A 23189-nucleotide genomic window follows, 5' to 3' on the forward strand; every position below is an offset into this window, starting at 1 on the left:
GACCCACTTGGATTCTCATTTTCTCCATAACTCAGCAAATCCTCTCTTTCTGAGAGAGAACAAGAAAGGCCCCTTTACACTTAGTCTGTCCAAAATGACAAAAATAGTACAAAAAAAAAAAAAAAAAAAAAGGGAAAGAAAAAACAATACATTGGTTTTATTCAGGAATTTTTTTAAAAAAAGAAAATTATAAATCAAATACTCTCACATCAAAATTTACAGTGTACTGAAAGAAACCATGTATCCCAGGAACACAATGTTGAATTAAGATAGAGGAAATCCATTGATTCTACATATCTATTAATAGGTCAAATTAAAAAAAAAAAAAAAAAAAAAAAAAAAGCAAACCCAAGGCTGGGCATGGTGACTCACGCCTATGATAATCCCAACATTTTGGAGGTGAAGGCGGGAGGACTGCTTGAGCCTAGGAGGCTGAAACCAGTCTAGGCAATGTAGGGTCCCTGTCTCTAAGAAAAACAAAATTTCACCAGGTGTAATAGTACACACTTTGAGCCATGATCGTACCACTGCACTCCAGCCTGGGCAACAGAAGGAGACCCAGTCTCAAAAGCCAAAAAAAAAAGAAAAGAAAAGAAAGAAAGAAAGAAAGAAAGAGAGAAAGAAAAAGAAACTGAAGAAGACCCCCAAAATGGAAAGATATCCTGTGCTCATGGTTTGGAAGAATTACTATTGTTAAAATGTCCATGCTATCCAGTCTAAAAATTTAATTCACTTTTTATCAAAATCCCAATGTCATTTTTCACAGAAATAGAAAAAAAAAATCCTAAAATTTTTATCAAACCACAAAAGTTTGTATGAAACCTAAATAGTCAAAACAACCTTAAACAAGAAGAACAAAGGTGGAGGCATTGTATTACCCGATTTCAAATATACTACAAAGCAACTGTAATTAAAACAGCATGGTACTGGCATAAAAACAGACATATACGCCGGGCGCAGTGGCTCAGGCCTGTAATCCCAGCACTTTGGGAGGCCGAGACGGGCAGATCACGAGGTCAGGAGATCAAGACCATCCTGGTTAACACGGTGAAACCCCATCTCTACTAAAAAATACAAAAATCTAGCCGGGGCGAGGTGGCGGGCGCCTGTAGTCCCAGCTACTCGGGAGGCTGAGGCAGGAGAATGGTGTGAACCCGGGAGGCGGGAGGCGGAGCTTGCAGTGAGCTGAGATTCGGCCACTGCACTCCAGCCTGGGCGACAGAGCGAGACTCCATCTCAAAAAAAAAAACAAAAACAGGCCGGGCGCGGTGGCTCAAGCCTGTAATCCCAGCACTTTGGGAGGCCGAGACGGGTGGATCACAAGGTCAGGAGATCGAGACCATCCTGGCTAACATGGTAAAACCCCGTCTCTACTAAAAGAATACAAAAAACTAGCCGGGCGAGGTGGCGGGCGCCTGTAGTCCCAGCTACTCGGGAGGCTGAGGCAGGAGAATGGCGTAAACCCGGGAGGCGGAGCTCGCAGTGAGCTGAGATCCGGCCACTGCACTCTAACCTGGGCGACAGAGCGAGACTCCGTCTCAAAAACAACAACAACAACAAAAAAAAATACAGACATATAGACCAATGGAACAGAATAAAGTGCCCAGAAATAAATCCAGGCATTTACAGTGAACTGATCTTCAACAAAGTTGTCAAGAACACACAATGGGAAAAGGCTAGTCTCTTCAATAAATGGTTTTGGGACAAGATATCCATGTACAGAAGAATGAAACTGAACCCTTATCTCACACTATATTTAAAAAATCAACTATATGGTTTAAAACCTTAAACGTAACACCTGAAATGTAAAATAAAACATATGAAAAAAGTTCTCTGACATCACACTAGGCAATGACTTTTGGAATATTATCCCAGAGGCACAGGCAACAAAAATGAAAATAGGCAAATGGAATCTATCAAACTAAAAAGCTTCTGCACAACAAAGGAAACAATCAACAGAGTAGGGAAACAACCTACCATATGCGACAGAATATTTGCAAACCATACATCTGATAAGTGGTTAACACCCAAATATATAAAGAATTCAAACAACTCTATATTAAGAAAACAAATAACCCAATTAGAAAAATAAGCAATGGGCCAGGCACCGTGGCTCACTCCTGTAAGTCCAGGCACTGTGGCTCACACCGTGGCTCACTTTAGGAGGCTGAGGTGGGCGGATCACCTGAGGTCAGGGATTCTAGACCAGCCTGGACAACATGGTGAAACCCTGTCTCTACTACAAATACAAAAATTAGCTGGGTGTGGTGGTGCACCCCTGTAATCCCAGCTACTCAAGAGGCTGAGGCATGAGAATCACTTGAACCCACGAGGCGGAGGCTGCAGTGAGCCGAGATAGCGCCACTGCACTCCACCCTGGGCGACAGAGCAAGACTCTGTCTCAAAAAAAGAAAAAAAAAGAAAAAAACAAAGATAGCCAGTGCTAGCAAGAATATTGATAAAAGGGAAGCAGGGGAACTCTGTACACTGTTGGTGGGAATGTAAATTAGTACAGCCATTATGGAAAACGACATGGAGGTTCCTTAAACCAGAACTACTACATGTTCCAGCAATTCCATTGCTGAGTATATAACCAAAGAAAATGAAATCAGTATGTCAAAGACATACCTGCACTCTCATATTCCTTGCAGCACTATTCATAACAGCCAAGATATGGAGTCAACAGACAGATGAATAAAGAAAATGTGATATTTTTAAAAAGTGGTATATACATACAATGAAATCTATTCAGTCTTAAAAAATTGAGAAAATCCTGTCACTTGTGACAACATGGATGAACCTGGAGGATACTATTAAGCCAGGCACAGAAAGACATACTGCATTATGTCACTTATACGTGGAATGGAAAAAAAATGAACTCAGAAAAACAGAGAGTAAAATGGTGGTTGCCATGGCTGGTGGGGTGGAGGTGGAATGGAGAAAGAGGAGATGGTTAAAGGGTACAAAGTTTCATTTAGAGAAAATGAATAAGTTCTGGCGATCTATTGTGCAGAATGGTGACTACAGTTAATAACAATGTATTGTGTACTTGAGAACTGCTAAGACAGTAGATCTTAAATACTCTCACCACATACACACACAAAGATAACTATGGGAGGTGATGAATATGTGAATTAGCTGGATTGTAGTAATCACTACAAATGTATACATATAATAAAACATCAAATCACATACTGTAAATATATACAATTTTTATTTGTCAACTATACCTCCATAAAGCTGGAAAAAGAAAAGAAACATTTAAAAAGTAAAAGAGAAGAAATGCCAAAATAGGGGTTAAAAAAAAACCAATATCTTGCAACTGGAACATTTCCCTAATTTGCTCATTTTAACTCCCTGCTTCTCCTTTGTCACCAGCAGTAAAAACTCACAGAAATCTCAAATGGCAAAATTGCTGACTGGGAGAGGGGTGGGTGCAGGAGGTGGTGGTAGTGGGGAAGGAAGCTTTATCATGTCACCCCAGGGACTTCAGAAGGAAGAAATACCAATCGGCATAAGGATGGTAGCTGGGACAAGACAGGAGGGAGAAACAGGCAGAACCTGAGAGGCTAGGAAGAAAGGAACAGAGGCTTTGAGAGCCCACAGCAGGTGAGAACAAAGGTCTCCACCAGCCCTAACCCTGAACCCTAGGCTTCCTCATCCTTATCTACCTCACCCAGGGAGGCCTGCAGCAGGAGGCTCTGGTGCTGCTGGGACCCACCTACCATGCCTGACCTCACTTCAGCAGGAAAAGCCATCCCAGACCCAAATGAGGACCAAGAAGGTCTGAGAACACAACCTACTGGGAAGCTGGACCTGCTACTGACAAACTCCTTCTAATTTTAAATGAATTCACTCACTCAGTGAGTTTTCTTTTCTTTTTTAGATTTCTTGTTTGTTTTTTGCTTGTCTGTTTGAGACAGGGTCTGGCTGTGTTGCCCAGGCTGGAGTGTAGTAGTGTGATCATAACTCACTGTAGCCTCAAACTCCTGGCCTCAGGTGATCCTCCCACCTCAGCCACCCAAGTAGCTGGGGCTACAGATACACACCACCACACCTGGCTGGTCTCAAACTCCTGGGCTCAAGTGATCCTCCTGCCTGGGCCTCCCAAAGTGCTAAGATTACAGGCATGAGCTACCACACCTGGCTCACTTAGTGATTTTCAAATAGGCACTTAAGCCTTTAAAAACAAAAGTGTGTGCAGGAAAAGAGTTGCAAAATGCTAGTCCCATTTTTTGGTCAAATCCCCGTACCTGTCAGCAACCACTATCTGCAGGGGAAAAGAAACAAATCTAGAACAAAAGTAACTTTGCTTCTCCTCTCCTCAACCTTATCAAATATAAACTCAGGCTCTTGAGGCATATCCTTTTCTCTGATATATAAAATCATTTCCATGAAATCATGAAATTACAGTACCTTGGGGCTAGGATTGTTTTAAGATGAGCTAGTCAAGTTGCCTCTTTTTACAGATGAAAATGTAAGATAACAAGCGTATGTGACTTGAAACAAGGAGCCCTATCTACAAAAAAGAGGTCAGATGGGGTCCTTGCCAGCAAGTGCCCACATGAGATGCCTGCCTGCCTGGGGGTCCCTCTGCCATCTTGGACGTAGGGCTGGTGTGACCTGCTGAGCTCTAGGGTCCTCTGGAGATCCGTAACAGCCCCTTCATCAGAAAGGAATTTGAGGTCAAAGGCTTCACTTAGGACTCTGATCAAAGCCACATACTTTTTTTTTTCTTTTTTTTTTTTTTTAAAGATAGAGTCTTGCTTTGTTGCCCAAGCTGCACGGGCATGATCTTGGCTCACTGCAACCTCTGCCTCCCGAGTAGCTGAGATTACAGGCATATGCCACCACACTTGGCTAATTTTTGTATTTTTAGTAGAGATAGGATTTCAGCATGTTGGCCAGGCTGGTCTTCTGACTTCGACCCCTGACTTCAAGTGATCCACCCACTTCAACCTCCCAAAGTGCTGGGATTACATACGTGAGCCTGAGCCTCCGCACCCAGCTTCAAAGCCACATACATTTACAAACAACACTTTATAATTACCAGAGCCTCGTCACTGAGCTCTGGGAACTTGGGCTGGAGGTCCAGGGCTCAGTACAATAAGAGCTCCTCAATTCTGACCCACATCAGACTGAGCTCTGGTCTTCTGGTCCAGCAGCCTAAAAGCCCTTACTGAATATTGGACACAATACCAAAGAAACTCAAAGTATGTGATAGTCACCTGGTATGAAAACATCATGAACAACTGTAAAACAATTTATCATATGGCAATACTAACTGTTTCTGTTATTATTATTCACATAGAAAAGTAAAGTCGTTTGTACTCAAAATGATTGCCCTAAAATTCGGTTGATGTTGGGACAAATTCAAATTCAAGAAACTCTGCACTTGACACACCCTAAATGCTGAGCACTGGACTGGGGGGATGCTAGAGATGCACAGGTGAATGACCTACCAGCCCTTGATGTCCAGGAACTCACAGTGTGCCGGGTGCCAGGTACCAGACAGGTACTCCAGGATCCTAAACCACAGGCTGTGTGCTGATATGTGGAGTGTCAGACTCACTCCCTTTGGCATCTCTCCTCTCTCCACCTATTAATATTTCAGAGAGTTTGGACTTTGCTGGATGAGTCACTTGGCACCAATAAGCACTTTGAAAAGGAAGGAAGCAATGAATAAAAAACTAAACACTCAGAGTTCACAAATGTCAGTGTTAGGTCTAGGTCATGGAAACAGGAACTAGCAGCCCAGACGATAGCCACATCTCATCTTCGTTGCTGTTTGCATAGTGACTATTCCCAGCTCAGTGGCAACTCCCTGTATCTCTTTTGCTTCACATCTCTGAAGCCCAGTGTTTATTGCAAACTGTAATCTAAAAATATGTTCTTCCAAAACCCACTGACTCACCCCTGTGTTTCATCAATCATCCAAGGAGCCACCACATCCGGTTGATCATTCCTTTCAAGATGCAAGAAATGTTTATCCTAAGCCAACCCTTCCTGTCTGCAACCTCTAGCCCCAACAGTCCAAGCCAGGCCCTCTGGTCTAAATTCCTGCCATAGCCTCCCGACTGGCCTCCTTCCATTCAGCCTCTCTCCACTTCTATACACCCCATGGGTCCAAGGTCAGACAACTACTACTAAAACATACATCTGCAGTTGGAATTTCCTGATCCAAAATATTCCGTGGGATAACAGAAGCGAATACAGAAGCTGAAATGGCCTTTCTGCCTTGAAGTTGGCAATGCCCTGGAATGCTTCTCCCCACACCCTGAACCAGGCCCTCACATTTGTCACACAATGGACAAAACAGTCCCAGTATAGACTCTAGCAACTAAATAGCCATATGTCTAAATGTTACCATGAAATGCAAATATGCCCTAGGAAGGTTCTATCCCAGCAGTTCTCATTCTACACTGCCTTTATGAACATCAGACATCTGCACAACACTCAACAATATCAGCCTTACAGATCTGACTTCTATTTTTAAAGCACCAATTCATATAATGGAGTGCTATACAGCTATAAAGAAAGAATGAGCATGCACTCTGTATTGACAGGAAGCTTACGCCAATACATTGTTAAGTTAAAAATAAAAAGCAAGATACACACTGTGTTTTGTGCTGCCTCTGAATAAAAATGAAAGAGGGATATTTGTAACACACGCATAGAAACCCTCAGGATACATAAGAAAGCTTAGTAGCTTTATAATAGGAATTATGTAGGCATAATCTGTTTAGGAAAGGGGGTCACAGAAATATCCCGCACTGATGGGCAACAAGAAAGACAGGCTTCTCACTTAATGAGTTATACTTTTAAAAATTATGGGACTATATTACCTATCAAAAGGTTTTTTTTTTTTTAAGGCAATTGATTACCTCTATGTTCTTCTTCCAAAACCACCTAACTCTGTCTAATCATGGAAAAACATCAGCCAAATCCCAAGAAGGGGATGATCCACAAAATATCTGACCAGTACTTCTTAAAACTGTCAAGGTCATAAAAAACAAGGAAAAGACTGAGAAACTGTTACAGCCATAGGAACCCAAGGTGACATGACAACTCAATGTACTGTGGTATCTTGGATGGGATCCTAGAACAGAAAAAGGACTTAGGTAAACACTAAAGAAATCTAAACTGATGGACTTTAGTTAATAATAACATATCAATATGATTCATTAATTATAATAAAGGTACCATACTAATGTAAGATGTTAATAATAGGCAAAACTGGGTGTGAGGTAGATGGGAACTCTTATCACTATCTTCTCAATTTTTCTGGATTTCTCAATTCTTAGAAGGCTTTTTTAAGGGCCGGGCACACTGGCTTACTTCTGTAATCCCAACACTTTGCAAGGCCCAGGTGGGAGGAGCAATTGCGCCCAGGAGTTCAGGCTGCAGTGGGCCATGATCACGTCAACGCACTCCAGCCTGGGTGACAGAGCGAGATTCTGTCTTTTAAAAAATAAATTAATGAATGAATAAAAGAGACACCTGGCACAGTGGCTCATGCCTGTAATCCCAACACTTTGGGAGGCTTAGGCAAGCAGATCACCTGAGGTCAGGAGTTCAAGACTAGCCTGGCCTACATAGTGAAACCCCATCTTTACTAAAAATACAAAAAATTAGCCAGGCTTGGTGGCACATGCCTGTAATCCCAGCTACTTGGAAGGCTGAGGCAGGAGGATCGCTTGAACGTTGGAGGCCGAGGTTGCAGTGAGCTGAGATCACACCACTGTACTCTAGCCTGGGAGACAGAGAGAGACTCTGTCTCAATTTAAAAAAAAAAAAAAAAAAACCTTTACATATGTACTTTTTCTTTTCTTTTTCCCTTTCTTTTTTATTTTATTTTGAGATGGAGTCTCACTCTGTTGCCTAGGCTGGAGTACAGTGGCGTGATCTTGATTCACTGCAACCTCTGCCTCCCAGCTACTCGGGAGGCTGATGCAGGAGAATCGCTTGAACCTGGGAGGCAGAGGTTGCGGTGACCGGAGATTACACCACTGCGCTCCAGCCTCGGCAACAGAGTGAGACTCCATTAAAAAAAAAAAAAAAAAAATCCTGACACATTCCAACAGAATCTCTTTCTCCCAGGATGTTTCTTCCTAGCAAGCCACATGCATAGTCCCTGACTTCAAAGCTAGCTGTAGAAGGCAACAGGGAGTTGAGGACGGGATACATCGCCCTCTTCACCTCCCAATTACCAAGACTCAGGTTCATCCATTCTTCAATCAACAAATATGTGCCTGGTGCTGTTCCAGGCATGGAGGATACAGAGGTGAATAAACCCAAAAAGACTCCCTTATTCACAGAGCTCACATCCTGGCTGGGGGAGAATTCTACTTAGGGGAAATAGTGAACAAGATATGTAGTTACATTAGATGGTGATGAGTGCTAAGGACAAAAATTAAAGAAGGAAAGCAGATAAAAAGAACGCGGGATATAGGGAGGAGGTTGCAGCTTTAGCTGGGAGCGGCCAGGGAAACCTTGGCTGAGCAATAGACGATAAGAAAAGGGTTGCAGGGTGGAGGAAGCCAGTCATACAGATATCTTCTTGCAGGAGAGTATTACCGGCAGGAAGAAGGGCTGCCATGGGGGCATGACTGGCACGCTGGAGGGACAGTGGGAGGCCCATGCTGCTAGAGCAAAGGACTTGAAGGGAAAGTGGTGAAGGAAAGTCAGGGAAGTCAGTGGAGAGTTCGTGGAGCCTGGCAGGACTCTGGGAAATCATTTGAAGGTTTTAAGCAGAGAGACATGATCTGACTTGAGTTGGATCTCAGGATCACGCTGAGTAAGAGTTGAGAATAACTAAAGGGAACAAGTTGCAGAAGTAGGTCTCAGCTCTTCAAGAGACAACCAGCTCTGAAAATGTCTGGCTGGAGTTGCGGAGGGAATCCTATAAAGAGAGCGCAGGGTACCCTGCAGTACCTTCAAAGCATCAGCCTTAGGGGATGAGTCAAGCCTGTCTTGAAGCAAACTTTTCACCATGAGGCCCGGGAAGCAAACCCTGCACTCAACGGAAGCAAGAAGCTTCAGAAACAAATGGGCGCCTCTAAATAAAGCATTCCTTTACATTTATAGAGGCCATTAATCCCATTCGAACCGGAAAGAAGGAAAACAAACCACGGCAGTCAGTTCTCCAAGGCCCTCAGCTCCAGCCAACTGGAAATACCTGTGAAAAGAGACCCTATCCCATTAACCCAGCTGCACACTGCCATGTGAAAGGGGCCCTATTATTTAAGTAGTGTGTAATTGTCCCACATTACTGATATCGTTAAAGCATCTCAGAATATTTCCGTGGCCAGGCTGAAGAAGAAAAAGTAGTTACCAGGGCACGCAGGCACAAAAGGCCTTTTGCCAAACTACTTAGACGTTTTAATTCCCCGTTGCCTCAGTAGCTAAATAAGCATGGAGAACAAGCAAGCGGGGAATACTAATTAGAGCTAATTAGACCCTGCCCTCTTCTGCCTCAATCCCCTTTATAAAAAGCTCCCCCAACTCAAGGATGATGGAGTTAAAATGTAAATCCATAGGATAAACAGCAGTCTACACACCAAACCCACTGTTTGTATTTCATTGTCCTGTCAGCTCTAAACCTGTGTCTGGTTACCTACAGAGAGCTGCAGACCCAGCCAAATTCCAACAACCCCATCACAGACCACAGGAAATGTGGTAGGGGGTGGGGGGTAGAGGAAGGGTGCTGCCAACATGAGTCCACTAAATAAAACAAAGGGCTGTCTTAGGATGGGCAGAGCATTCACCAGAAGAACATTTGATTGCTTTTTTAAAAAGAAATGAATGTGATAGCACACATAATTCCAGTGGTGTTGCAGGATCCTCTTTATAAGATGGTATTCCTCTCTCTCTCTTAGCAAAGGCAGCGTGGAAAAGCCTCACCTCAGTGAGACCCCTGGTTTTGGGGGAAGACCATGTCCTAGGATTCTGTCTGAAGGCTCTTGGCCGAAAGATAATAAAGAGAACAGGAGATAGCCCTTGGTGGGGACGGGAGGGGGTTGTCAGTCGGCCAGGGACTTGTTGGAAATGAGCCCCTGAAACCTAAGGTTTCCGGCTGGAAATCCATACCGAGATGAAAGAGAGGTTAGAGCAGCAGAGAGAGCCATTCAACCACTGGTCCAGGAACAGCCAGGCAGGCATGGCCCTGAGGGTCATCTCTTTCTTTTCTCTAAGTAACTACGTTTTTTCCTTTCAAATAGTAATGTTCCTAGTAGCAATACAGAAACACACCCTGAATAAAGTACCTGTAGTGCTTCAAGAAAAAAAAGAAGGGAAGGGAAGAAAAAAAAAAAGAGAGAGAGAATGTTGAAGTTAATTCAGCAACACTGAGAAACTAGGAGAAATCACACAGATGTGAGTCAACCTCTGCTAATCCTGAGAAGCTTCAGAGCCCTAAGAGGTAGGCAGCAAGTTCTGGAGGCCAGTGCCATGGCTTGCTCCACCACCACCAGCACCATCACCAAAACCTGTAGTCAAAGAGATGGGCAGAGGCCGGGTGTGGTGGCTCACGCCTGTAATCCTAGCATTTTGGGAGGCCGAGGTGGGCGGATCACCTGAGGTTGGGAGTTGGAGACCAGCCTGAACAACATGGTGAAACCCCGTCTTTACTAAAAATACAAAATCAGCCAGGTGTGGTGGTGCATGCCTGTAATCCCAGCTACTCAGGAAGCTTGGGCAGGACAATCGCTTGAACCTGAGAGGCAGAGGTTGTGGTGAGCTGAAATCATGCCACTGCACACCAAGAGCGAGACTCTGTCTCAAAAAAAAAAAAAAAAAAGATGGGCAATGGGAAAACGGGACCCCAAAAGAGTTGCAAATGAACCACCATGCTCAGTGCTTTTCTCTTCCCTAAGCTGAGTCAGGTAGGACAGAGGGCATTGGACCAAAAGCCATGGTCCCTGGTCCGCCACTCCTGACCCAAGTAGAGGGGAAGGGCAATTCACTTCCTTCCTGAGCCCATATGAGAAAATGGACATCACCATGAAGATGTACGTGAACTTTGAAAAACAGAAAGCACGATGCAAGTGGAAAATAATGTATTTTTAGAAATTATTTGCAGCCAGGGACGGTGGCTCAAGCCTGTAATTCAAGCACTTTGGGAGGCCGATGCGGTTAGATCACCTGAAGTCAGAAGTTCAAGACCAGCCCAGTCAACATGGTGAAACCCCGTCTCTACTAAAAATACAAAAATTAGCCTGGCACGGTGGCGGCACCTGTAATCCTTGCTACTTGGGAGGCTAAGCCAGGAGAATCGCTTGAACCTGGGAGGTGCAGGTTGCAGTGAGCCGAGATGGCACCACTGCACTCCAGCCTGGGCTACAAGACTGAAACTCTGACTCAAAAAAAAAAAAAATTATTTGCAAGTGGAAATTATTATTATAATTCTGTTTGTCGGAATTACAGAATGTCAAGCTGGAGAGGAACTTAGAAGCCATCTCCTTTGGTAGTTTCCAAACTTTTGGATTTCAAAGAAAACTAAGATTTAAAAACAAAACAAAAGAAACAAACAGAAAATGAGAAGGGGAGCTTAACATAGGGTTGCCAGATTTTCTTATTTTGCCAAAATTAAAAACTACTAACATTATTAAAAGTATTAAAAGAAAATGTTCCCACCAAAAAAGAAAAAGTGCCTAATTTCAAACTAAAGGAAAGTCCTTGTGGAGCAGGGGAGCGTTCACAACAATACATTCCTGTGTGATGTGGGCTACAGCTTCCTTCTGCTCGCTTTCCCGAGGGACCCATGAAACTATCCGTGATGGGCACTGGCTGCCGGATGGGTGTCTGGAATCCACTAATCTACCCTCCGAGCTCTGGAGTGATTATTTTCCCATTTAAAACAAAAAACAAAAACCTTGCTACAGTATTAAGTTTGAATTAGGGTCTGAACGAAGTTGTTGTTTGCTCAGACCCCTCCTCCGCTCTTAAACCTAAACCTCCACTGCCTTCATGTAAATGAGACACGGGGGGGGGAGGGGGGGACCAGTCCTCCCCTTGGGCAGCCAGGCAACCGCTTGGCTCACAAGAGCAATCAAGTATCTCCGGCTCCAAAGTGAATAGAGCACTATTATTTCCTAAAGGAAGGGAGAAAGTCCGCATCCCAAACAAGTGCATCCTTCCTCGAGGGCCTCCGAACTGCCACGTCCAGTCATCTCCCAACCCTGAAAACTTAAGAGCAGGTAACCGAGGGATCCTCGCACCGCCGCCAGCCCATGGCAGCGTCGGGCTAAGGCAATCTCCACAGCCCCTGTCCTCTACTCCAGAATCCGTCACAGTTAGGGGAGTGTGAGGCTCCGAGCGTGTGCAAATCGCGGGATAAAGTCGGGCAGAAGGAATCTAATAGGGAAGTCCCAGGTGGGGCTGTGGTTTGGGACGCGGGTGCCCCCTCGGGTTTGCGGTGGCCTAGGCGAGGCGGAAGCAGGCGGGGCGGGGTGGGGAAGTGGGTCTGCACCTTCAAATGAAGGCGGCTAACCTAGGCGCAGAGAACTCCAGGATTCGCGGTGGGCCCTGTGCACCCGCAGTCCCAGGAGGCGAGCCCTCAGGAGTGGAGGTGGCCCTGGGCTTTGGCTGGGGTTTCGAGACTCCCTTGCTTCCCCGGGAACAGGACACCGGCGGCATCCCCCACCAGCAGCCCGCCCGCTCCCGGCCGGCCACAAGGACCGCTTTGTGCCCGCCAACGGAGAGCCCGGGCCCCAAGGCAGGGCCGGCGATGGTCCTCTCCGTGCCCTAGGCACGGGGCTGGCGGGCTAGGTCAGCAGGCCGGCCAGGCTGTTTACACAGGAAGGGAAGCTCCTCCTCAGCCCGGGAGGGGACAGGAGATTCACGACGGCCCCGCGGGGCTGTCCCCTGGCGACTGGTCCATCCACCAGGGAGTGCCCTGAAGGCGCCCTCTGCCCTCAGGCACTGCCTGCGCTCCCCGCCCCTCTGAGACGCCTGCCCGCGGCTGTGTGCGCGACAAAGTTTCTCTGGGCGCCGTGGGCGGCGCGGCTTACCTACAAGCCCGGGCAGGAGCGCGCAGAGCCCCAGGAGGCAGGCGTACAGCGGCGCCGGGGCCCGCGGCATGGTGGGGCGCCTCCCTCAGCGGCGGCGCGGTCGCTGCACTCCGCGGGGGCCGGCGGCCGGGGCCCGGGCGGGGGCCGGAGCGCGGGGGCCGAGGGCCGGGGGCCGCCGCCACATGCCCCGTGCGCAGCTACGGCTCACAGCGCCCGCGCTGGCCCGCGCCCCGCCGCCACCATCTGTTCCGCAGCGCTCACGGCCGAGTCCCGGGACGGCGGCTGCCCTGGCTGGCGGGCCGGGACGCCTAGGGTGTCGCCGCTCGGGACGGCCCCGGCGGGCGGCTCCGGGCAGGGCAGGGGCTGGCTCCACTCGGGGGCCGCGACTTGGGCTCCGAGACGCGCCCCGCGCCGAGGCTCCCCCGCGCGCCGGCACACTCTGCCCCTCGCCTCCGCCCCTTCCCTTCCTCCCTCCGTCCCGCCAGGCTCCACTTTCCTCCTCTCCTTTCTCCTCCCCTTCTCTCCCCTGCCAGGCCCCCGCCCGGCCGCCACACGGTCAGCTTACTGCGAGGCGGGGCGGGGCGGGGCGAGCTCCGGGCCGGGTCGGCTCCGCCCTGTGCGGGGACCGGCCCGGGACGCGGAGGCCCTACGGGCCCAGGTGGAAATCGCTTGCGACTCACTTGGGGCATGGGGGGCTCGAAACCACTGAGTAGAGCCCGCTCCCGTTGCTTCGCCGCCCGTCGCCACGGGAAAGCGGCGGGGCACGCTGCATTAGGCGAGCTGAGATTACCTGGGCCAAAGGCGGTTGCTAGACTCTGAAAGGGAGAGCAGGTACCGGGGTCATGTCGTGCCGGGCCCATCTCATCCTCCCAAAGCTGCACCTCCGGCGGCCTGAGGTGGGACGTAGACGCCCGTGCGTGGAACCGCAAAGCGACTTCTGGATGGGCAAGGGAGGGCACGGTGGGGCGTGGAGGCACAGGTAAAACCTACGTTACTCTCTTTTCTTTCTTTCTTTCTTTCTTTCTTTCTTTCTTTCTTTCTTTCTTTTCTTTCTTTTCTTTCTTTTCTTTCTTTCTTTTCTTTCTTTCTTTTCTTTCTCTTTCTCTTTCTTTTCTTTTTCCTTTCCTTCCCTTCCCTTCCCCTCCCCTCCCCTCCCCTCCCCTCCCCTCCCCTTCCCTTCCCTTCCCTTCCCTTTCTCAGCGTCTCGCTCTCACTCAGGCTTGAGTGCAGTGGCCCAATCTCCGCTCACTGCAGCCTGGACCTCCTGGGCTCAAGGGTTCCTCCATCTTAGCCTCCTGAGTAGCTGGGACTACAGGTGCGCGCCACCACACCCGGACAATTTTTACATGTTTTGTGGAAATGAGGGTCTCGCTGTGTTGCTCAGGTAGGTCTCGAACTCCTGGGCTTAAGCAATCCTCCTGTGTCTGCCTCCTAAAGTGCTGAGATTACAGGCGCGAACCACCGCGCCCGGCCAGCTTTTCACTTTTTAACATTTGTACCTTTCAAGGATTTGAGACTGGCCAATATGCCACTATATTTCGTTGTCCTTACTGACAATCTGTCAGTTTCCATGATCAAACTGGTAGACTCAAAAACATATGCTCAGGCTTTCATCTTGCAGTTTACATATGAGCTGGATCTGAACTGGCCAATAAGGAGTGGGGTGGGGTCTTCCTCAGATGGTGCAGCAAAGGATACCTTGGGCTTGGATTCGCTACAAGTGCATTTAGAGTGGAGTGGTTTACAGGCAAGAGAAGAGGCAACATTCAGGTAGGGGAAGATAAAGATAGAATACCTATCAAGTACAGAGAGCACACTGCCAGCCAGGCGCTGTTCTAAGTCCTTTACCCATATTAGCTCATTTCATCCTCCTGACAACCCTACTGTTATCCAGTTGAGGAAACTGAGGGACAGAGGGGTTAACTGCTGGAGGAAGTGACAGCTGGGATGCCTTGTTCAAAAGTGCAGCATGGCTTGGCTAAAACTGAAGCAGGAAGGGGTAAAGAACAAAGGGGTCTCACCTTTGCAGGTCAGGGATCTGGTGGAAGAATGGCTTGGAGGACCCAGTGGAAAACTGTCCTAACTGCCCAGCTCAAGGAGTTTGGCTGTTAACCTTTATTTGTCGGCCTCCTCCCAAACTCTGACAAGGTGGTGCCTCAATGCCTGAGGAAGTAAACTTCTTGAAGTACAATATAGTGTGCCTGGCGGCAAAGATGCAGCAGTCCATAGCAAGCTCCTTTATAGTATTTGTGAAAAGAAAATAAATCTCAGGGCCCCCAAATCACTAAGCCAGGAGAAAAGTCAAGCTGGGAACTGGGTCAGGCAAACCTGCCTCCCATTTTATTCCTAAATAAGATAGCTAAGAAGCTGCATACCTCGCTCACAATTTACCCACAGGAAATTCCTTGTGGACAAAAGACAGAACTCAAAGTCATCCCTCTGAGGCTCACCTGAGACAAATGAATACCTGATTGCTCCCTCTGGCCTACTGTTTATGTAAAAATGCAGATTCACTGAGCCAGACTAAATTGTGTGTTCAGTGGAAGGCTGATCAAAAGAATGCAGCCTTTTGTCTCTTATCTACTTCTAACCTGGAAGCCCCCACTTCATGTTGTCCCGCCTTACAAAACCGAACCAATGTACATCTTACACATATTCATTGATGTCTTATGTCTCCCTAAAACGTATAAAAGAAAACTGTACCCCCAACCACCTTGGGTACATATTGTCAGGACTTCCCGTCACTGGCACATCCTTAACCTTGGCGAAATAAACTTTCTAAATTTAATGAGACTGGTCTCTGATATTTTGGGTTAACATATTCTATAATATCCTCATGTTTGTTTTGATGTAAAATGCTTGTCCCTAAATATTTTACAGGAGGTGTCCTGGGTTTATCTCAGAGCTACCTGTCTCTCAGGTCAGTGGCCTTGGAGCTACTCTTATCCCAGTTTGAGAGGCAGTGATTATAAATAATGGGGCCAGCACGTTGGCTCAAGTCTAATTCCAGCACTTTGGGAGACCCAGACAGGTGGATAGCTTGAGGCCAAAGTTCAAGACGAGCCTAGCTAAACATGGTAAAACCCTGTCACTTTTAAAAATACAAAAATTAGCTGGGCATGGTGGCGGGTGCCTGTAATCCCAGCTACTCTGGAGGCTGAGGCCTGAGAATCGCTTGAACCCAGGAGGTAGAGGTTGCAGCGAGCCAAGATAGCACCGCTGCATTCCACTCCAGCCTGGGTGACAGAGCGAGACTCTGTCTCAGTCAATCAATCAGTCAGTCAGTGCCCTGAAAGAGCTTGAGCTATGAGATGTTGTGTGCCAAGTGGTGATTTTAAAAGATTTGTCTGTCAGGGGAGTGTAGGATGGATTAGATGGAAGGGGAGTGGAGTCCTGGAAACTGGGTAAATATTGCATTAATAACTACAATAAAAATTAGCATTTATCTAGCATTCTTTAAGCCTAGGCTCTGTGGAGCAGCAGATCCTCTGTGTGTCACCTTCCTTCTTTCAACTCCAGTGCTTTACAAACTGTTGAAATATCAGTTTGATCTGTCTCAGACTCAGATCCAGCACAGACCTCCACTTACCTAAACCGCACTTGGAAAGTTCTGCAATCAAACCTTCCCCTGGTTCCCTTCTTACCAGCCCCCGTCCTATACCACCTGGGTGGATTCCTGAGTCCCCTAACTTGCCCAGACCTGCCATAAGCTCTAAATCCTGAGTGATCCAGTCTCCAATATCTTAAAACTGGTTAGGAGATGCCTTTTCTCTGAGCTTTTGCTTTCTGGTTTATGCCTTTTTTCTTGTCTCTTCTTCTTCCTCTTCTTCTTCTTCTTCTTCTTCTTCTTCTTCTTCTTCTTCTTCTTCCTTCTTCTTCTTCTTCTCCTCCTCCTCCTCCTCCTCCTCCTCCTCCTCCTCCTTCTTCTTCTTCTTCTTCTTCTTCTTCTTCTTCCTCTCCTTCTCCTCCTCCTCCTCCTCCTTCTCCTCCTCCTCCTCCTTCTCCTCCTCCTTCTTCTTCTCCTCCTCCTTCTTCTTCTCCTCCTCCTTCTTCTTCTCCTCCTCCTTCTTCTCCTTCTCCTCCTTCTCCTTCTCCTTCTCCTTTCTTCTTCTTCTTCTTCTTTTTTTAATTAAGCTGGAGAGTGGAGATGACCTTCAAATGCTTTAACTTTTGTCTACTCATTAAATTCAGTATGCACTGATTGCTCACCTCAAGGCAAAACTTCCCCACAGCCACTGGAACAGTTTCCTTTGTGGGCTACTTCTGGAACATTCCATGTCTGATCACTGCTAAGCTTCTGGACCCAAAGGAGGCTGCTGGTTTTGGATCGGTTTGACTATGGGGTTTGAGCATGGATAACCCAGAGAAATTTTATGTTTCTTTTTGTTAGTTTTAAACTATGATGAGTTCAAGAATTAAATATAGACTTACCATATGACCCAACAACTCCAGTTCTGTGTATATCCTCCAAAAAATTGAAAGCAGGGACTCAAACAGATACCTGTACACCAAGGTTCATAGCAGCATTATTCACAATAGCTAAAAGGTGGAAACTACCCAAGTGTCCTTCAACAGATGAACAGAAGATAGGATGTAGTAGGTACATATAGTGGACTATTATCAGCCTTTAAAAGGAATGAAGGCCTTTGCAGTGGCTCATGGGTGTAATCCTAGAACTTTGGGAGGCTGGGACGGGACAACTGCTGGAGGCCAGGAGTTCAAGACCAGCCTGAGCAACATAGGGAGGCTGAGGAGGCAGAATCATTAGAGCCCTCGAGTTGGAGGCCTGTAGCTGGAGGTTAAAGCGAGCTGTGCAACAGAGTGCATAGCTGCCTCAAAAAAAAAAAAAAAAAAAAAAAAAAGGAAATGAAATTCTGACATTCTGACATGCAGCTGGGAGCAGTGGCTCACGCCTATAATCCCAACACTTTGGGAGACCAAGGCAGGAGGATTGCTTGAGCTCAGGGTTTGAGACCAGCCTGGGTAACATGGTGAAACCCCATCTCTATAAAAAATACAAAAATTAGCTGGGTGTGGTGGCATGCCTGTAGTCCCAGCTACTTGGGAGGCTGAGGTGGATCACCTGAGCCTGGGGAAGTTGGGGCTGCCGTAAGCCATGATTGCACCACTGCACTCCAGCTTGGGAGACAGAGTGAGACCCTGTCTCAAAAAAAGAAGGAAGGGAGGGAGAGAAATCCTGTTATACGACAGCGTGGGTAAATTTTGAAAACATGCTAAGTGAAATAGGCCATATAGAAAAGGACAAAATATTGTATGATTCCACTTAGATGAAGTACATAGAATGAAAAATTCAGAGACATAAAATAGAATAGAGGTTACCAGGCCCTAGAGGGAGAGGAGAATTGAGAGTATTAATTAAATTAATGTGTAAATACTTTCAGTTTGGTCTTGAACTCCTGACCCCAAGTGATCTGCCTGCCTCAGCCTCCCAAAGTGGTGGGATTACAGGAGTGAGCCAACACGCCTGGCCTTAGTTTGGGATAATGGAAAAGTTCAGGAGATAAATGGTAGTAATAATTGCAAAACATGGTGAACGTACTTAATGCCACTGAATGGTAAACTTAAAAATGGTTAAAATGGGCCAGGTGTGGTCGCTCACACCTATAATGCCAGCACTTTGGGAGGTGGAGAAGTGTGGATTGCTTGAGCCCAGGAGTTTGAGACCAGCCTGGGCAACATGGTGAAATCCCGTCTCTATTAAAAAAAAAAAAAAAAAAAATTAGCATTGTGGCATGTGCCTGTAGTGCCAGCTACTCAGGAGGCTGAGGTGGGAGGATCACTTGAGCCCCGGAGGTCGAGGCTGCAGTGAGCCATGATTGTGCCACTGCACTCCAGCCTGGGTAATAGAGGAAGTCTCTGTTTAAAAAAAAAAAAAAAAAAAAAGTTAAAATGGTAAATTTTATGTTACGTCTATTTTATCCATAAAAATAAACAAACAAAAAACTTAAAAATCAGATTCGTTAAGTTTTCTATTTCACAATTCAGATTTACCCACACCCAAAGTGACTTTTTATATTGGGCAATTCAATTTGTAATCCAGGTCAGAAATATTTTACTGAGGCATACCTGTAATTTAACATGCAGGGAGAAAAAGAGTTCAGGGGCAGAACAACAACTACCCTACACTATATCCCTTAGTTTAGATAAGACACTTAATTTACTCTGCTTTTTGTCACGGCTAGGATTTGCCACACTGCAAGAAATGAGTGACTCTGGTGACAGAGTATTACAAAATTCTTTTGTAGAGATTGATAGGCCTATGACACATGTATACAATTTTCTTTAATGTTAAGATTAACTTTTTAGGCTGAACATGGTGGTGGCTCACACTTGTAATCCCAGCACTTTGGGAGGCCAAGGCAGGAGGATCACCTGAGGTCAGGAGTTCGAGACCAGCCTGGCCAACATGGTGAAAACCCATCTCTACTAAAAATACAAAAATTAGCTGGATGTGGTGGCGTGCTCCTGTAATCCTAGCCACTCAGGAGGCTGAGGTATGATAGTTGCTTGAATCTAGGAGGTGAAGGTTGCAGTGAGCCAAGATGGTGCCCCTGCACTCCAGCCTGGATGACAGAGAGATGCTTTGTCTCAAAATAAAATTAAATTAAAATGATTAACTTTTTATTTTAAAAATACCAAATTATATTCCCTTTTGTAGGAAAATGCTCTGCCAAAGTTTTTCTTTCCCTGTCCACCATGGTCCTGGTTAGGAAAAAGTAATCCCTGTGCCACAGCCAATGCAAGACTACTGAGGGCAGACCCAAAAATGACACCTAGATGATGGATGAACATGGGAGACAAGCAGATGACAAGCCCCGGGGCACACTGGGTTCCCTGTTAGTGAAAATAGCCTATTATAGTAACTGGCATATATTAGATCTCTGTAATTTTTGTTTGATGGCTTATTTTTAGGTTCAGCATGTGAATAGTGGTCATTGCCAAGTGTAAGGGGGGGGGGGGTGGAATTTCACGTTGAGAGAGAGAGTACCAAACAAGTCTCAACAGAAATTTTCAACATAGGGATAGGTGTTTCTCTTTGGTGGTGTTGCTTTTAATGTGCAAATGTAGCTATAAGTCATAGAAATGTATTTCTCTGAAGCTGTTAAGAAGCACACACAAGCGCTTAATTACCAATTCCGAAAATACTTATTAATTATTACATCTTTCTGAGGGCAACTTTTCAAAGGTTAACTCTGAAAATACTTTTTAATTATATATTCCAGAGGAAATATATATTTTACAGCTTTCATGAACTATGTTAAAACAAATCCATTGATGAAATTATAGTAAAAGTTGTGATATTTTTCAATTAAGTTTGCCATGCTTGTTTTATTTTTATTTTTTCACATAGGATATTGCTTATGTAAAATTTTCTTTAAGATTATCAGTAGAGCTTAGACCTGGAGGAAACTCTCCTGGATTCTTTCTCTAAATGCCTCCTTTTCACTGGAGCAAAGCAATCACAATGCGTTCCTCTTTTCCTGGATGTTTTCTCATATCACCTAAAGGGTATAGATTCCTTTCCAGTTATTTCAGTAAAAAGTAGAATGAATGAATACAAATACACATAAACACACACACACTATATTTTAAACCAATCATGTTTAGAGACTTCTTGAGTAAATGCCAGTAATAAGGGAGTAGGCAGGAGATGGAGAAGAGACACAGAACAGGTACGGTCTACACCAGGGGTGTCCAATCTTTTAACTTCCCTGGGCCACATTGGAAGAAGTAGTCTTGGGCCACACATAAAATACACTAACACGAACGACAGCTGATTAGCTTAAAAAAAAAATTTCCCCCCAAATCTTACAATGTTTTAGGAAAGTTTACGAATTTGTGTTGGGCCACATTCAAAACCATCCTGGGCTTTTTACAGGTGTGAACCATCATGCCTCTCACCTTTACCTTGTCTTAGGTATACCAGTGGCCTTTAAAACAATGCTTAGCTAGCAGTTCAGCAGCCTTTCAAAAGGTGGGACAAGCTTCTGGACCCCTACCCTTCTTGGGGTGTCATGTTTGGGGCTGGAGTGGGGAATGGAGGCTGAACAGCTGCTCAAGGACCAGGTACACAAGAAGCCATGGCTCAGCCATCAGCCACCAGCCCAGGACCCAACTTTTGCCTGTTTGCAGCAGCTGATGACCCTTTTGTAGAATATGGCCCCTCATATTCAATTGCTAGTGGAGGAAAATGAGAAATCTGGGCCCAGGATCAGAAGAATTGAGTTCCAGTCCTCATTGCCATCAACTAGCTGAGCAACCGTGCAACTGCCTGCCACCCTCCGGACCTCAGTGTGCTCATCTGGAAAGTGAAGGGCCTGGTTCCTGCCAGAGCTGGCTCTATAATTACCACTTGCAAAGCCAAATGTGTTCCGCACTTGGCAGCAGGCTCTACTTTACATAACCTGATCTACCGACTAAAAATTATTCTACAAAAAAGCACTGCTCTTACATAGAGGATGGAATGCCTGTTTGAACGTGTTCTTTATGTGGGAAGACTATGAGGGCCTGTCTTATGGGTGGACTCTCAAAATGATCACCTCTCCTCTTTAAGGGATGTCCACATTACATTAATATTTTAACATTAAATGACAGAGAGGTAGGCAATGCAGTCGGACTGCCTGGCTCAAGTCCTGGCTGTGTCACTTCCTAGTTATATGACTGCAAACTAGTTACTTGCCTCTATTTCTCCTAATATTGAACAGGCATAAAAATAGTACCTACTTCATAATTATCGTGAGAATTAAAGGGGTTAATATGTGTGAGGCACAAGAATTGTGCCTGGCATATAGGGAGTACTTCATAATATATTAAATATTATTATAGTTGTTGATTTTCAAACTGGTTCTCTCATCTGGAAGTAGCAGAGAATTATTGGCCCACATGTCATGATTGTGGGCTCAGGAAAAATGTTACCAGGCCTGCGGAAATTATGAGGCCTTTCATGGTTTGCCCCAGGCTTCTGTCTTTGAACAACAGCACCATATTTCACAGCCCTGAGGTTGAGAAGAACACCCCCATATGTCTTCCAGGGCTCTCCCCAACCTAATCTCCAACCTTGCTTTTTGCACTGTGGATTGCCAATTAATGGCAAACTGGAATTCTCGGAGAACCTTCAAGGAAAACCTAGGCAGATCTTGCTCACCTCACCTCCCACGGATGGCATTTCGTTTTTTATTTAACTGAAGAATTTTTCAGTGAAAATCGATTTATCTCCTTTTAAATTTTGTACAATCACCACTAAATAAAACGTTCATTTCTCTGAACAACTGTACCAAATTTTATGCACCATTAATATGACATTAACATTACTTATGGATATTATAAGAGCAATAAAGAGGACAATATATGATCTCTAATGGTTCAGTAAAAATGATGCAAATATCTCAAGAGCAAACAGCGTAACATTCGTTTTTCCCTAGCACAAGATCAAGGAATAAAGAGACCAAGGAAAAGTCCAAAAAGAAATTTAGAAATGGTGCATTAAAAGTTCATGATTTCAAGGCCAGGTGAGGTGGCTCACGCCTGTAATCCCAGCACTTTGCGAGGCCAAGGCGGTCGGATCATGTGAGGTCAGGGGTTCAAGACCAGCTTGGCCAACATGGCAAAACCCCGTCTCTACTGAAAATACAGAATTAGTCGGGCATGGTGGTGCGCACCTGTAATCCCAGCTATTCGGGAGACTGAGGCAGGAGAATCGCTTGAGCCCAGGAGGCAGAGGTTGCAGTGAGTTGAGATCTCGCCACTGCACTCCAGCCTGGGTGACAGGGTGAGGCTCTGTCTCGATAAGAAAAAATAATAAAATTAAAGTTAATGATTTCAAAAAAGCCTTTTAAAAGCACCGCCCCGCCGGAAGTTGAGTTTTCTGCAAGCCATAGGAGACAGCGCCACCTACCGGCCCCGAGATTTGCCCAGCTGTAGAAAGGGGCGGGAGGACAGGGTGGGTTTGGGGGCAAAATGGCACAAAAGAGTTCAACCTCAAGCGGTTTTGGTGTTGATGCAATCTGGATGCCTGGTCACCTTCTCTATAAGAGACTTGGAGCTTACTGAGGCTTCTTGTCCACAATGCGACTCTTGGTTTCTAGACTCTCGGGGAAAGAATGGGAAATAATGTGATGTGACCTCGAGCTGGACCATCATTAGCCGACTCAGTGACCT

At 45.9% G+C, this 23189-nt stretch overlaps 1 protein-coding gene across 4 annotated transcripts in view; it reads right to left on the reverse strand.

The window, feature by feature from the left end:
* Nucleotides 1–22830, reverse strand: part of ITGB5 (integrin subunit beta 5) — a 131317-nt gene extending 108487 nt beyond the window's left edge. For 2 of the 4 annotated variants that reach the window (XM_025375276.1, XM_025375274.1), the window contains exon 1: nucleotides 22691–22830. Coding sequence is in view for 1 of the 4 variants with exons in the window: in XM_025375273.1 (XP_025231058.1) it covers nucleotides 13011–13080 (70 nt within the window). In the remaining 3 variants the exon portion in view is untranslated. Of the gene's footprint in view, nucleotides 1–13010; nucleotides 13091–13492; nucleotides 13522–13690; nucleotides 13924–22690 lie in introns of those variants that run through there. The other 2 variants (XM_025375273.1, XM_025375275.1) reach the window with 2 other exon arrangements.
* Nucleotides 22831–23189: the final 359 nt, after the last annotated feature.

Source organism: Theropithecus gelada, chromosome 2, assembly GCF_003255815.1.
Source record: "Theropithecus gelada isolate Dixy chromosome 2, Tgel_1.0, whole genome shotgun sequence".
NCBI lineage: Eukaryota > Metazoa > Chordata > Mammalia > Primates > Cercopithecidae > Theropithecus > Theropithecus gelada.